Genomic DNA, 16,545 nt, shown 5'->3' on the forward strand with positions numbered 1-16,545 from the left:
CATAGGATTGTGAAGATTATTCTGGACATTTGCACAGTAAAGAGAACTTTATTTTGTACCAGTTTGATAGATATATAGGACTAAAAACAGAATTAACATTCATATGTAATAATGACAATTTACATGAAACTGGAGACACCGTAAAATGATGGAATATAAAATGACAATAATGCGTTTTATTGCAATTCTACACTACTGTAACAGATTGCGACAGTCACCATTTCCACCCCCCCTCCATTAACAGATTGCGAGTCGCCGTTCCCCCCGCCCCCCTCCCCCCCCCCCCCCCCCCCGATACTGTAACAAAGTAATTTTTCATCTCTTCCCCCCCCCTCACCAATACACTAAGAGAATCAATGTCTCACCATCCTGTCACAGTAAGTGTTGAGCTTAATCATATGATTCATCTCATGTCAGACACACATCGCAGGAATGACCTCAATTTGAACCGCCTTGTTGCTACTGTTTTCTACTGTATGTTACATCCCGTCAGCTCCCTTCTCTCTCCACAGATGCTGTCAGACCTGCTGAGGTTGTCCAGTATTTTCTGTTTTTGTTTAACATCCTGGTTATTTCATCAGCATGATTTGTTGGCTGAATTGTTGTGTATTTTGTTTTGGTTATGAATTGATGGTGTTATTTCTGCGCACAGCAGAAAGCCAGGTTATTCACTAATTCTGCAGCCTGTTTTCTTGGTTGTTTGGTTCCATTCCATCACAGCTCCTTGAACCGAATGGCCTCATGATGGTGGCCAGGCAGCAATAGGAAACATCACAATTTGTTTCTTAAACTATTGAAATAACTTTGAGAGAATAAGCTGTATAATTTCCCTGCAGCTGTAATGTTTCTGTAGCTGCTATGGCTGAATGTTACCCACCTTCATCGAGCCCTCCATGTTTATTGCTCATTGGTTGGGTCAACATCAATTCCAACATCTGGGTTGAGATATTCTGAACGGTGGGTGAAGATGCTGAAGAAATCACTTGAGTAAGCACCAGGACAAATCAATGTACAGTTTGATAACAGTAGTTACTTTCCTATGTGAAGCAGGATGACAGCACTGTCCAAGTTAAACTATTCAGTAAATATTTAGTCAAATTCGATCATGCTGCCAAAGTTAAATTTTAAACCCTGAATGATCAATTCCCCTGCCCATAATGGATGAGGTTTGGCTGGGATTTCCACCACTTGCCTCTCCAAAACAGAGAGAAGAGTTGGTGTCACAATTCGATTCATTTGACTGATTTACAATTGCTTCTGGTCCATGGCCTCTGCCAATCCCAGTGAACTCCTGTCTAACACCCAGCATTTCTGAATGCAGCTATCATGCACATGACTTATTCCTGTGGTGGAGTGAATCGCATCTTTGTTCGAGCTCTGAACCACAACTCAATAACACACAAATCTTCAAGGTGAATTACTGTGACACCATTGCTTGCTGCCCACTCTTCCCGATTGTTGTTTGAGTGGAAGATGATAATAACAATGACATCCATTGGTCAGGAGGAGTCCTTGCGGGTATCAGGTCAGGACACAGCACCAATTCCCGGTCACTGGGAGAGAGCAGCAGGGCAGGGAGTCAGTCACTAGGCATAGTAGGTGTCTGCTTTCACTGCATTACAGTACAATGTCAGGGCAAAGGTCAATCCCACAACCTGAGGAGAGAGAGAGAAAACAAACCAGCGATCACAAAATACTCTGCAGAATAGAGCAAATCACAACGGGGGCGATCTTCCCAAAAGGCAACAAAGTCCCCAGTGAGCGCGTTTAGCTGAATGAGTCAGAAACACATGTTGAATAAGGGGCCTGAACAGGGAACGTGTGGCCGAGGCCACACATAGCCCCATTTTTTACAATGGGGTTCTCATTTTTACAATGGAGATCTCCGCTCACTGGGACACTGCCAGGGTGCCAAATTGGCACTGCTGAGATGCCAAGCTGGCATTTTGTTGCATCCAGACGATCAGGACAGGATTGCCCAGTTGCCAAGGCCCCCAAAACAATCCGTGACCTCCCCCCAGCCCGAGCGCAATATGGGAGGGTCCCCGTCTCCCTCCCAACATCCACACTGGACGACTCTGGCCTGATCGTCTGCATGCACAAAATTCCAGCTTGGCACCGCCAACCTGGCACCCTGGCAGTGTCCCTGCCAGCTGGCAGTGCTACCTGAGCACCTTGGCAATGCCAGGCTGGCACCCACCTGGCATTGCCAGGGTACTCGGGTGGCACCAGAAGTTCCAGGGCACCACGTCCAAAGGGCATTGTAGCCATCTAAATGGTCACCTGCAAAGGACCATGGGAATTGTGGTCAACTTGGGGCATAGACAAGTACACAGCCTCTGTGTATTGTGCAAAGAAGCCATCTTAGTTATTAGGTATAGTTCAGTGCATAGCCGTGTTTATCATTGCATATAGAGATAAGTCTTGTGTTTACTAATAAACTGTCTTTTGAACTAATATACTGGTTGTGTGGTCATTTGGTTCACATAGAAATAAAGAAGTCAACTGCATGCATCTCGGGGCTTCCAGACCCCTTGTAGGATTAAACACCTGTTTACCAATGTTCCAACACGCCTCAGTGCTCTGTCAGAAGGGTGCGAGGGTGTGCCAGGTTGGGGCGGGGGGGGGGGAGCTGCTTGACATTGGACACCACCCCCCTCGCCCCGGACCCCGCCCCCCACCAGTGCCACCCCACGAGTTCAATGGGACCTTGAGATGGAATGGCAAACATGCATGCAGGGATCACCCAGACAGACAGTGAAAGTGCTATGAAAGGCAAAAGTCAGACATTGTCAAACAATGGGGTGCACCAGGGCACATCGGGAAGTGGGTTGTCAAAATCCTTCATCCCATGGACAAGACTCACTGATACTGCCAACCAAGGGCCAGCATCCTGGGTGAAGCAGGTAGGAAGCATAGAGGAGGTTGCTGGGGGTGTGGAGTGGGATGGGATGCTCAGGCTGCCACCGGTCAGGTCCCCTAGTCAGTGAACTTGGAGGCCCATGCCTTGTCCATCTCGGCCCTCCTCCACATCAGACGAGGCCTGGCATTTGCCCTCCTCCTCCAGCATGTCGCCCCTCTGCTGCGCGATGTTGTGGATGACGCAGCAGGCCAACATGATGTGGAAGACCCTCCTGGGGCTATACTGGAGGGCCCCTCCAGAGCGGGCCAGGCACCGAAATAGCATTTCAGGACGCCGATGTACCGCTCAATGACACTCCTGGTTGCGGCATGAGCATTGTTGTAGTGAGTTTCCACATTGGTCTAGGGCCTCCAGATAAGCGCCATCAGCCATGACCACAGCAGATAACCCCTGTTGCCCAGGAGCCAGTTCTTCACCGGGGGGGGAGGGGGGGGGGGGGAGTTTCACCTCAAAAGGTGTCAGGTACCATGGAATGTGCCAGGATGAAAGCGTTGTGCACACTGCCTGGGTATCGGGTGCAGACGAGCATGATGTGCAGCTCGTGGTCACACACCAGCTGCAGGTTCATGGAGTGATACCCCTTGCAGTTTCTGAAGAGTACCCCCTCATGCGGCAGTGCTCGGGCATCCTGGAGAAGGCAGCAAACCCCGGGAAACCAGTGGGCTTGGTCCATACTCAGGTTGATATAGTCCGTCGCCCAAGCATACAGGGCCTCCGTGATGGCGCGGATGTACTTGTGCACTGAGGTCTGAGAGATCCCTGACAGGTTCCCATTCAGCACCTGGAAGGACCTCATGGCGTAAAGGTACAGGGTGAACATCATGACGGGTGTCCTCCTCCAAGTGTGCCATGATCTGGTCTCCCTGATCAGCCAAAGTCTTCAACGACATCTCCGGTCCAACAGGTCCTCGAATGAGAGGCACTACCAGCACACACACACAAACACGCACACAAGGCCGGATGCGGCATGGCCTTCCCACCTCCTCCTCGGCCTGCTGGGTAGCCAGCCCTCCACCCTCACCAGATGGCTCCTGTTCCTCTGGGGCAGGTTCCGCTGCTGCAGGGCCCTCCCCAAGCAGCTGCTGCTTGAATAACCTCAGTGCATCCAGCAGGGCTGTGGCGGCCAGGCATATGCCACCACTTCTGGTTAGATGCCAAAATCCACTCTCTGCAGGGAGTAAAGGGCAGATATGCTAACACGACGGATACCCCCATGCCCCAACCAGGCAGGCTACAAGGTGGGCCGGCCTGCATGGTAAGCTCCTGCCCTCCCCCATCCCCACTCCCACTCTTGTCCCATGGTGCTTTGCCTTCCGCAATGAACCCCTGGCTCCCATCGATGCCTGGCACCAGAGGGCCTCTGATTCCGCCAGCAGAGGTACCGCTGGTTGCCGCTACCCATGCCAGCAGTATGCTCTGAGTCCCCTGTACTACGCCCTCCTGTGGGGTCTGCTGTGAGACGCTTTGGGTGTGCCCCACCAGCAGGGTGGGAGCGGGGTTGGCCGATGGCGCTCTGACAACCACAGGCCACATTGGGAGGTTAGTAGGGTGCGCAGCCGGATGGCTGCCTTGCAGACCACGGCAATAGCGGTTTGTGCCCAGACACTGCAGCCCCATGGCCCATCCCCTGGTCGCCCCGCCCCCTGCTACTCCCCTCGGCCTTGGCAATGCCCTCCCCAGCCTGCGGCAGACTGGCAGCCCATGGCTGCGCCTTTAGATACATACATACATAGATACAAAGAAGATAGGAGCAGGAGGAGACCTTTTGGCCCTTCGAGCCTGCTGCGCCATTTATCCCGATCATCCAACCCAATAGCCAATCTTGCTTTCTTCAAATAACCTTTGATCCCATTCGCCACAAGTGTTATATCTAGACGCCTCTTGAATATATTCAACGTTTTAGCATCAACTACTTCCTTTGGTAATGAATTCCACAGGCTCACCACTCTTTGGGATAAGAAATGTCTCCTCATCTCTGTCCGAAATGGTTTACCCTAAATCCTTAGACTGTGACCCCTGGTTCTGCACACCCCCACCATTGGGAACATCTTGCCTGCATCTACCCTGTCTAGTCCTGTTAGAATTTTATAAGTCTCTGTGAGATCCCCCTCATTCTTCTGAACTACAGTGAGAATAATCCTAACCTAGTCAATCTCTCCTCAAATGCCAGGCCCTGCCATCCCTGGAATCAGTCTGGTAAACTTTTGCTGCACTCCCTCGAGAGCAAGAACATCCTTCCTCAAAAAAGGAGACCAAAACTGCACACAATATTCCAGGTGTGGCCTCACCAAGGCCCTGTATAATTGCAACAGCACATCCTTGCTCCTGATAGAGACATGATAGTACAGTGGTTAGCACTGTTGCTTCACAACGCCAGGGTCCCAGGTTCGATTCCCGGCTTGGGTCACTTTCTGTGCAGAGTCTGCACGTTCCCCCTGTGTCTGCGTGGGTTTCCTCCCACAAGTCCCAAAAGACTTCTGAATTCTCCCTCAGTGTACCCGACCAGGCGCCAGAATGTGGCGACGAGGGGCTTTTCACAGTAACTTCATTGCAGTGTTAATGTAAGCCTAATTGTGACAATAAAGATTATTGTCATGTGAGAGTACCTTTAAGTAATGGGTGTTTATAAATGGGTGTGTATATAGCATCTGTAGTGACAGTACCTTTAAGAAATGGGTGTTTACTACTGCAGTGATGTCAGAGTGTGGGTGGAGCTGGGCTGTCTGTCAGCTTTTTACTTTCATTTCAGGCTGTTTGCTGCAGGGTGTGTTTTAGTTTTGTTTTCAGTGTTGGAGCTGAAGCCAGACCAAGCAGTTGTACTGCTGTTCTCGCTGCCATCAAAAGACTATCTCTTGATCATTTGGTGAATTCAGAATTATAAATGTTTTCAGTAGTGACTTTAACCTGATGTGCTTCTGTTAAAGGTTTTGTTTTTTATGTTGTATGGATGTTAACAGGAAAGCTTAAAGGATTACTTAGTGTTGTAGTCTTTGGGAGTTGTATTTGAATTAATGGTTGGTAAGATGTTCACTGTATGTTTTAAAAAGGTTAACTTGAGTTCATAGAATAAACATTGTTTTGCTTTTAAAAAATACTTTTGCATTTCTGCTGTACCACACCTGTAGAGTGGGCCGTGTGCTCCCCATACCACAATCTATTAAAAGTTGTGTGCCAGGTGAACTCCATGATACATTTTGGGGTTCTCTAAACCCTGGCCCATAACATTATTATTACTCAAAACCTCTCGCAATGAAGGCCAACATACCATTAGCCTTCTTTACCGCCTGCTGCATCTGCATGCTTACCTTCAGCGACTGGTGCACAAGGACACCCAGGTCCCGCTGCACACTCCCCTCTCCCAATTTACAGTCATTCAGGTAGAAATCTGCCCTCCTGTTTTTGCTTCCAAAGTGAATAACCTCGCACTTATCCAAATTATACTGCATCTGCCATTGATTTACCCACTCGCCCAATCTGTCCAGATGATGCTGCAGGATCCCTGCATCCTTTTCACAGTTCCCCCTCCCAGCCAATTTGGGTATCATCTGACAACTTTGATATGTTTCATTTTGTTCCCTCACCCAAATCATTAATATATATTGTGAATAGCACCGACCCCTCTGGCACCCCACTGGTTACTGCCTGCCAATTTGAAAGGGGCCCATTAATTCCTACTCTTTGGTTCTGCCAACCAGTTTTCTATCCAGCTCAATACACTTCCCCAATCCCACGCGCTTTAATCTTGTGCAATAATCTCTTAAGCGGGACTTTGTCAAAAGCCTTCTGAAAGTCCAAATATACCATATCGACTGGCTCCCCCTTGTCAACTGTACTAATTACATCTTGAAAGAATTTGAACAGATTTGTCAAGCATGATTTCCCCTTCATAACTCCATGCTGACTCTGACCGATCCTGCCACTCCTTTCTTAAATGTTCCGCTATAATGTCATTGATCATGGATTCAAGAATTTTCCCCACTATTGATGTTAGGCTTATTGATCTATAATTCCCTGTTTACTCTCTACCTCCCTTTTTGAATATTGGAGTGACATTAGCTACCCTCCAATCTGCAGGGACTGTTCCAGAGTCTACAGTGTATACAGTGACCACTAATGCATCCCTATTTCCAGAGCCACCTCCTTAAGCACTCTGGGATGCAGGTTCCTGCCCTGGGGATTTACCACCTTCAAGCCCATCAATCTTCCCAGCACCAGTTCTCTACTAATGTTGATGTTACATGTCTTATCTTCTCTCTCTCCCTTAGCAGCTATGACATCTGTTTCCCGATTTTAAATACAAGTGAACTTCGCCGTCGGTACTAATGCTGGGGCAGCTGGTCAGTGATATGTCAATGGATTTTACTGTACAATTTGAATGCATTCATGCCGCTGTCAAGGCACCGGAGCATAGCATTCCATTGGACGCCTGGTGCCGGCTTTGGATTTTCGTGATTCTGCCGTCACTGAAAGGAGAATCCCATCCTTGGTGTTGAATCAGTGTTTATGTAAATTTTGGCCTCAGCCCTTTAATGCGCCCAGCTCTTTCGGAAAGACTAGAAGATCCACAATGATAAAAAGCCTCTAGACCCTTTGACTAACTATCACTCTTCCTTTTCTCAAGCTCTGCTATAGCCTCACTGCGGGTACTACGAGTAGCAGCCATTTCCCACCTTATCTGATTTACCTCACTTTGTTTGCTTTGCAATATAAAAGTACTTTGTTCAGATCTTTCAGTTGCTTGAGACGATTCAACTGCTTTGTCTCGGGATATTCTGGTTTCTGCCAGAAACTCCTAAATATTCAAAATATTGATACAACAAACCAAACAGTCAGGAAATATATCACTCGGGACAGCATGGTGGTGCAGTAGTTAGCACTGCTACCTCACGGCGCCGAGTGCATGGGTTCGATCCCTGCCCCAGGTCACTGTCAGTGTGGAGTTTGCACATTTTCCCCATGTCTGCTTGGGTCTCACCCCACAACCCAAAGATGTGCAGGCTAGGTGGATTGGCCACGATAAATTGCCCCTTAATTGGGGAGAAAAGAATTGGGTACTCTGAACTTTAAAAAAAAGGAAATATATCTCTCAGAGAGGGACCGAATTAGCAATATACAGCCATCTGGTGAAGCCTGGTTACAAAGTGTATGCTGTTTCTCTCGGGTGCCTAATGGCTGAATGTGATTTATAGCGCTGCATTATAATGGAGGGCCAGGGATTATAATAATAATGTTTATTGTCACAAGTAGACTACATTAACACTGCAAAAAAGCCCCTAGTCTCCACATTCTGGCACCTGTTCGGGTACGGAGGGAAAATTCAGAATATCCAAATTACCTAACAGCACTTTTTTCGAGACCTGTGGGAGAAAACCGGAGAATCCGAAGGAAACGCACGCAGACACGGGGAGAACGTGCAGACTCCGCACAGTGACCCAAGCCGGGAATCAAACCTGGGACCCTGGAGCTGTGAAGCAACGGTGCTACCCACTGTGCTACCGTGCTGCCCCCGTGGTCTTTCACTTGTTGCACCAGTTGGTCAAAGGATTTATTATCCAGAACTTCGAGAGATGTTAGGTTTCTTACAAGGTTAAATGTTTGAGGGCCACAAACTGTCGAGTAATGTAACTTGTGAATCTTCTGCCCTGCTTTCATAGGCAGCAAACAAGTATCAAAGCTTTCGATATATTGACCCAAATTACAACCCCCGGATAAAATGGATCCATTTTCCCGAATCGTGGCAGAGCTGTTCGACTCTGGTTGATTCTTTACCTTTCTGCATGGCACTCTTACAATCCCAGACCAGACCCCAATAGTGGCTCGGAAATTGGGCAGAAACCCCAATATTTTATTTTAATTTATAAGACTATGAGGAAAGGATACTTTGCTCCAGGTGTAATTGGACGAAGAAGGAGGGATATTGTATATTAAAATAAACTTTATTACTAACACAGTATTAGATTAGGGGCTGGTTTAGCAGAGGGCTAAAGAGCTGGCTTTTAAAGCAGACCAAGGCAGGCCAGCAGCGCGGTTCAATTCCCGTACCAGCCTCCCCGAACAGGCGCCGGAATGTGGCGACTAGGGGCTTTTCACAGTAACTTCATTTGAAGCCTACTTGATTATCATTTAATTTCATTTCATTATCTTTCACATCACAATAAAATAGCTTACAATCACCCACTAAATAATGCTTAACAATAGCATTAAACACCAACTCCAAAACTGCTACCTTTATCTCTACTTCAAACCCATGTCGGGTCACAATGTACTTCGAGATACAGTTAGCAGACGCAATAATGCTTGCTGGAAACAGGCTTCTTGGATAAATCACTTTGAGAAAGCGATATCCTTCAGGACTGAGGTGACCTGAGGAAGGAGCTGCGCTCCAAAAACTAGTGATTTGAAACAAACCTGTTGGACTTTAACCTGGTGTGGTAAGACTCCTTACTGCGATCACCCCAGTCCAACGCTGGCATCTCCACAGCATGTCTTAAGATCAGCTGCTTGTGGGCTATCCCCAGTCAAATCTTGAGAAGTTTATTTCAAAATAGCTCGGTGCGTCTGTCCACAGACAGCTCTAATATCTTACTGTATTGAGAGCAGCTGCTTGTCCGCACACATCCTAATTTAAAGCTAAACTTTATAAACTGCAGAAACTGCTTCAGCCCCTGGCTCCTTCAACATCTTACTAAACTGAACACCATGGGCGTGATTTAATGGCCTCGTCGGCTCGACTTGGTGGCGCGACAATGCTGTTAAATCTCACCAGAGGCCTCTTGCTTTGCTCAAGATGCCTCATGAGATTTAACAAGATCTCGCGAGCTGTAGCAATCTAGATCCAGATTAATATTTAGCTCATTTAAATATATTTCTGTGCCGTATTCTCCCGCGACCCGGGAACCAACAGCTTCGACAGGGAGACCTCGCCATGGTGCCGTTTAGCACGTTTCCAAAATGTAGTCCAGGTGTAATGGCAACTACGTGGGGGGGGGTCTCCCAGGCCATCAGAGACCCCTGGGTGCTTGGGCTCTGGGCAGTGTGGTACCCTAGTACTCCCACTGACACCTGGGCACTGCCGCCCGTGCACCTTTGCAATGCCACCCTGGCTTTGTCCTGGATAGAACGTACAGGGGCACTGCAAGGGTGCCGGGCTGGCAGTGTCAAGGTGCCCAGGTTACCCATGACAAGGATCAGGCCTGGGAGTGCCTTGCCCTTAAAGGATGGGGTAGGGGGGTGGGCTTCAGGATCCCCTAAGAGCAAAGTTGTGCGCAGTTGGAGGGGGGGGGGGGGGGGTGCGGGAGACGGTCCTGAGACCTCTATAGGGTGGCCGAAAATAAGAGTGGCATTTGAAAATGGTGCTCTGATCCGCGCATACTCATCCTGAACTGGCAAGCTGAGCTCGTCAATGCAGGAAATGAAATAAGTGCGACCTCAATGGTGGTTCCTCGCTGAGGCCAAAAAAAACGGCAAAGTCTTGTTAAATTTCAGTGCCGTTCTTGCTGCTGCAGGCACTGAGAAACGCACCCAAAACAGGATTGTTTAGTTCCATTAAATCATGCCCAATGTCTTTAATTATCCACTCCCAGGTAACCTCTTAATATAAACAAAAGTCAATTAGCCCAAACATTTACGATGCTTTAATTGCATCTCTGTCTTCAAAAACCGAGCTGTCTTTCAAACCAGGATTTTAAAATGACTGCAGCGGTCACATACTAACCCAGGGTACAATATATATGAAATTCCTACATTCATCACAACATGGAGAGGCCACTCTTCGCCCCTTTCAAAGGTCAACGGCTTTCCTTTCGACTGGAGAGATTTATTCTTGTCGCCAACGTTGTAGCATGAGGTAATATGACATGGTGGTGTTAATCACAACGGTGATTTATTAACAAAGGAAGAGCCCTATTTTCACAAATCAACATAACTTCAACACAGGATTAGTTGCCTCCACCCACAAACTTAATCTTAAGCTCCTCTACTGCCCGGGCCCATATCCTGGTATTCAATGGGCTTCCGACCCCAGAGGATCCGGGCAGGTCACCTAGTCTGCGGAGGATTGCTCCTTAAAAGGGCTACACTGCCACAAGTGCAATGTAGAGAGGAGGAATATAGGCATCAAGATCATCTAAAGTTAGATATTCCAACACAAGCGGACATTTTGTCCAGTCATGCCCTACAATATGATCACAGCTGATTTCTGCCTGAATTCCACATCCCTACACTCTCCTCAACTCTCTTTTTAAATACTTTAATTTCAAAAATCTGGTAATCTCAGTCTTGAATATAGACAGCATCTGACATATCTTCACTTCGCTCAAGTAAGTCCCAGACTGGCTAACATCCTCTCAGCATCTACCCCATCAGGCCCCAGACAGGCTAACTTCTGCTCAGCATCTACCCCATCAGGCCCCAGACAGGCTAACTTCTGCTCAGCATCTACCCGGTCAGGCCCCAGACAGGCTAACTTCTGCTCCGCATCTACCCGGTCAGGCCCCAGACAGGCTAACATCTGCTCAGCATCTACCCGGTCAGGCCCCAGACAGGCTAACTTCTGCTCAGCATCTACCCGGTGAGGCCCCAGACAGGCTAACATCCTCTCAGCATCGACCCCATCAGGCCCCAGACAGGCTAACATCCTCCCAGCATCTACCCGGTCAGGCCCCAGACAGGCTAACATCCGCTCAGCATCTACCCGGTCAGGCCCCAGACAGGCTAACATCCTCTCAGCATCGACCCCATCAGGCCCCAGACAGGCTAACCTCTGCTCAGCTACCCCGTCAGGCCCCAGACAGGCTAACATCCTCCCAGCATCGACCCCATCAAGCCCCAGACAGACTAACATCCTCCCAGCATCGACCCCATCAGGCCCCAGACAGGCTAACCTCTGCTCAGCATCTACCCCGTCAGGCCCCAGACAGGCTAACATCCTCTCAGCATCTACCCGGTCAGGCCCCAGACAGGCTAACATCCTCTCAGCATCTACCCGGTCAGGCCCCAGACAGGCTAACATCCTCTCAGCATCTACCCGGTCAGGCCCCAGACAGGCTAACATCCTCTCAGCATCTACCCGGTCAGGCCCCAGACAGGCTAACATCCTCTCAGCATCTACCCGGTCAGGCCCCAGACAGGCTAACATCCTCTCAGCATCTACCCGGTCAGGCCCCAGACAGGCTAACATCCTCTCAGCATCTACCCGGTCAGGCCCCAGACAGGCTAACATCCTCTCAGCATCTACCCCGTCAGGCCCCAGACAGGCTAACATCCTCTTAGCATCTACCCGGTCAGGCCCCAGACAGGCTAACATCCTCTCAGCATCTACCCGGTCAGGCCCCAGACAGGCTAACTTCTGCTCAGCATCTAACCGGTCAGGCCCCAGACAGGCTAACATCCTCTCAGCATCTACCCGGTCAGGCCCCAGACAGGCTAACTTCTGCTCAGCATCTAACCGGTCAGGCCCCAGACAGGCTAACATCCTCCCAGCATCTACCCCATCAGGCCCCAGACAGGCTAACATCCTCCCAGCATCTCATAGATTTCATAGAATTTACAGTGCAGAAGGAGGCCATTTGGCCCATCGAGTCTGCACCGGCTCTTGGAAAGAGCACCCTACTTAAACCCACACCTCCACCTTATCCCCATAACCCAGTAACCCCACCCAACACTAAAGGCAATTTTGGACACTAAGGGCAATTTATCATGGCCAATCCACCTAACCTGCACATCTTTGGACTGTGGGAGGAAACCGGAAACCCACGCACACATGGGGAGGATGTGCAGACTCCACACAGACAGTGACCCAAGCCGGAATCGAACCTGGGACCCTGGAGCTGTCCACAATGCTACTGTGCTGCCCGGCTAACATCCTCTCAGCCTCTACCCGGTCAGGCCCCAGACAGGCTAACATCCTCTCAGCATCTACCCCGTCAGGCCCCAGACAGGCTAACATCCTCCCAGCATCTACCCCATCAGGCCCCAGACAGGCTAACATCCTCCCAGCATCTACCCCGTCAGGCCCCAGACAGGCTAACATCCTCCCAGCATCGACCCCATCAGGCCCCAGACAGACTAACATCCTCCCAGCATCTACCCCGTCAGGCCCCAGACAGACTAACATCCTCCCAGCATCGACCCCATCAGGCCCCAGACAGACTAACATCCTCCCAGCATCTACCCCGTCAGGCCCCAGACAGGCTAACATCCGCTCAGCATCTACCCCGTCAGGCCCCAGACAGGCTAACATCCGCTCAGCATCGAGCCCGTCAGGCCCCAGACAGGCCAACATCCTCCCAGCATCCACCCCTTCAAATTCCTTATGATATTTATATCTTACAAAAATGATTATCGCTCACTTTGCTAGTCTGTACGATGTATAGACCTAGTCAACACAATTTCATCTCACTTCAATCATCAATTTTGCAAAGCTATTGACTTCCAGTGGCGGCCATGGAGGAGTAGGTCGCACATTCGGCAGCTGCCGTCTGGAACGGACTCTCGGACCTTTTTTCACGAGTTTTCATGGACATCTTGGGGCAGATTGGTGAAGCGAACACTGCCAAAAGGATTCCCTCTGTGTTGCTGGACCAGGAGTGGCCGGGTGAAGCGCTTAAGTCCCTACAGACAGAAGAGTGCGGAGCGGGCGCCGAGAAACGGCATGGCGGCCGGTATAGACCAGGGTGCATAAGCGCAGTGGGCACAGGAGCAACAGGAGTTCCTTCGGGGCTGCTTTGCTGATCTTGAAAAGGACATGCTGCTTTGCTGACAGAGGAGGTATCAATTTCGGGGTACCAATTGAGGGTCGGGGCAGTGGCTCCCTGTGGAGGCGCTCGAGGAAGCGAAGGGCGCGGGCTCGAGGTTGGCCAAAAAAGGGCGACGGCTAGTCGGCGGGGGAGGGGCGGGGGGGGGGGGGGGGGGGAGGTGGTGGTGTGGTTAGCCCCCCGTCTAGGCTGATCATGTGGAATGTCAGGGGTTTGAATGGGCCAGTCAAAAGAGCATGCGCGTTCGCACATCTAAAGTGGTTAAAGGCAGACGTAGCAATGCTCCAGGAGACACATTTAAAGCTCGCAGATCACACGAGATCGAGAAAGGGATGGGTTTCAAGGCTGGATTCGAAGACCAGGGGGTAGCAATTCTGATCAGTAAGGCTGGGAGAATTGTGGCAGATAAGGGGGGCAGGTATATAATGGTGAGTGGGAGGGCGTCCGGGTGGTGTTTGTGAACGTCTACGCTCCGAATTGGGATGATGTGGAATTTATGAGACGCATGCTAGGCAAAATCCAGGACTTAGAGTCACACAACCTGATCATGACTTTAACACAGTTATTGACCCCGAGCTGGACCGGTCGAAGTCCAGGACAGGGAAGCGACCAGCAGTGGCTAAGGAACTGAAGGGTTTTATGGATTATGGAGCAGATGGGGGGTTTGGGGAGGGGGGGGGGGGGGTGGATGGATCCCTGGAGGTTCGTGCAGCCGAGAGCGAAGGAGTTCTCTTTTTTCTCCCATGTTCATAAGGTTTATTCCCGCATAGACTCCTTTATCTTGAGCAGGGTGTTAATCCCAAAGGTGGCGGGGCCAGAATACTCAGCAATCACAGTCTCGGACCATGGCCCGCACTGGGTGGACCTGCAGCTTAGTGAGGAGAGAGGGCAGTGCCCACTCTGGAGACTGGACGTGGGGCTGCTGGTGAACGAATAGGTTTGCAGGCGGATTAGCAGGAACATCCAGGATTACCTGGAAACAAACGATACGGGTGAGGTAGCAGCAGCAACGGACTGGGAGGCTCTGAAGGCAGTTGTCAGAGGGGAACTCATCTCAATTCGATCCCATAGGGAAAAGAGAGAAAGGGCCGAGAGGGAGAGACTGGTGGAGGAGATACTCCGAGTGGACAGGAGATACGCGGAGGCCCCCGAGGCGGGGCTACCAAGGGAGCAGCGGAGTCCGCAGGCGGAGTTTGAGCTGCTGACCACAGGAAAGCGGTAGCACAGCTGAGGAAGGCAAGGGGGGCAGTCTATGAGTACGGGGAGAAAGCGAGTAGAATGCTGGCTCACCAACTGCGAAAGAGGAAGGCGGCCAGGGAAATTGGGGGCGCAAAGAATAAGGAGGGTAACATGGTCTTGGATCCGGGGGGGGTGAACAAAGTCTTTAAGGAGTTCTATAGTAAGCTATACGAGTCAGAGCCCCCGACGGGAGCGGAGGGGATGAGGCAATTTTTGGACCAGTTGAGGTTTCCAAAGGTGGAAGAGGGCCTGGTGGAGGGACTGTGGGCCCCGATTGAATTGGAGGAGATTGTCAAGGGTATAGAGGGCATGCAATCGGGTAAAGCCCCTGCGCCGGACGGTTACCAGGTAGAATTCTAAAGAAATTTTCGGAAATATTGAGCCCACTTTTGATGAGGACCTTCAATGAGGCCAGAGAGAAAGGAACCCTGCCCCCAACAATGTCACAGGCCTTGATCTCACTCAATCTTAAACGAGGGAAGGACCCGGAATATTGCGAGTCATACAGGCCGATTTCGCTTTTAAACGTGGATGCCAAATTGCTAGCTAAGATTCTGCCACAGGAATTGAGGATTGCGTCCCAGGGGTGATAGAGGAAGACCACACTAGGTTTGTTAAAGGCAGACAACTCAATACCAATGTCCAGAGACTTTTCAATATTATTATGATGCCCTCAGAGGGAGTGGAGGTGGAGGTGGTAACAGCGATGAACGCAGAGAAAGCCTTTGACCGGGTGGAGTGGGAATACCTGTGGGAAACGCTGGGGAGGTTCGGGTTTGGCGAGGGCTTTATTGACTGGGTGAAATTGCTGTACCAGGCGCCTGTAGCAAGTGTATGTACAAACCGGCTGAGGTCGGGGTACTTCGAGCTTCACCAGTGTAGCCACCTGGGTTGGCCACTTCCCGATTCCAAAATGGAAGCCCGCTAAGAATGCAGGGAAAACTGGTCAGTCACAGGGAAACAAGCAGGTGCAAGGTTTCCTGTGTATTAAGACTTGCAAAGATCCAGACAGAACCGAAACCAGCGATCATCTGCATATTAATGAGCGATCCCCAGGAACAATTGGATACATTAAAGTAATCGAGACCAAACCAGACTCCCCGGCGCCAGCGGGAGCCAGGACAAAGGAAGGCCAACGGACACATAGGAACCGGCCAGTGATCAGGGAACAGCTCCAGTATTGGAGAAATCGATTAAAACAATTGGGACATAGTTCAATCAATTGGAACCAGGTACGGAGTCCACCCAAAAGGGTGCAAAACCCCATGGGACTATAAAATAGAGTCCCCAAGTTCAATTCGTCCTTCTTGGCAGGGTCTCTCAGCAGTTCGAAACAACTCTTGACCGTGACTCTCAACAACGAGAGACCTGCCTAGCAGCTGCACCAACCAAGTAAGTCTGCAGTCAACGCACGCTACGAGATAGGCGCTCCTAGCAGTGGCGGACTGGGTCTAAAAATATTGGTTGCCAGGAGACAAAGGGGCCCCACCCACAACTACAATGCTATCATTTAATTTTCATAACGAATAAATAAAATTTTCAAAAAATACATATGGAAAAAAGGGTACAATTAAAATTTTTGTGGAAAAAATGTGTATTTCTTAGTAATTACAGTGTACATGTACTGTA

At 49.9% G+C, this 16,545-nt stretch overlaps 1 protein-coding gene across 2 annotated transcripts in view; it reads right to left on the reverse strand.

The window, feature by feature from the left end:
* Window positions 1-321: 321 nt before the first annotated feature.
* The window catches only part of tspan4a (tetraspanin 4a), a 215,376-nt gene continuing 199,152 nt past the window's right edge, over window positions 322-16,545 (reverse strand). For both annotated transcript variants that reach the window (XM_038807349.1, XM_038807351.1), the window contains exon 7: window positions 322-1,655. In XM_038807349.1, coding sequence (XP_038663277.1) covers window positions 1,587-1,655 — 69 coding nt within the window. In that variant the 3' untranslated portion in view covers window positions 322-1,586. The remainder of the gene's footprint in view (window positions 1,656-16,545) is intronic.

Source organism: Scyliorhinus canicula, chromosome 9, assembly GCF_902713615.1.
Source record: "Scyliorhinus canicula chromosome 9, sScyCan1.1, whole genome shotgun sequence".
NCBI classification, from domain to species: Eukaryota; Metazoa; Chordata; class Chondrichthyes; order Carcharhiniformes; family Scyliorhinidae; genus Scyliorhinus; species Scyliorhinus canicula.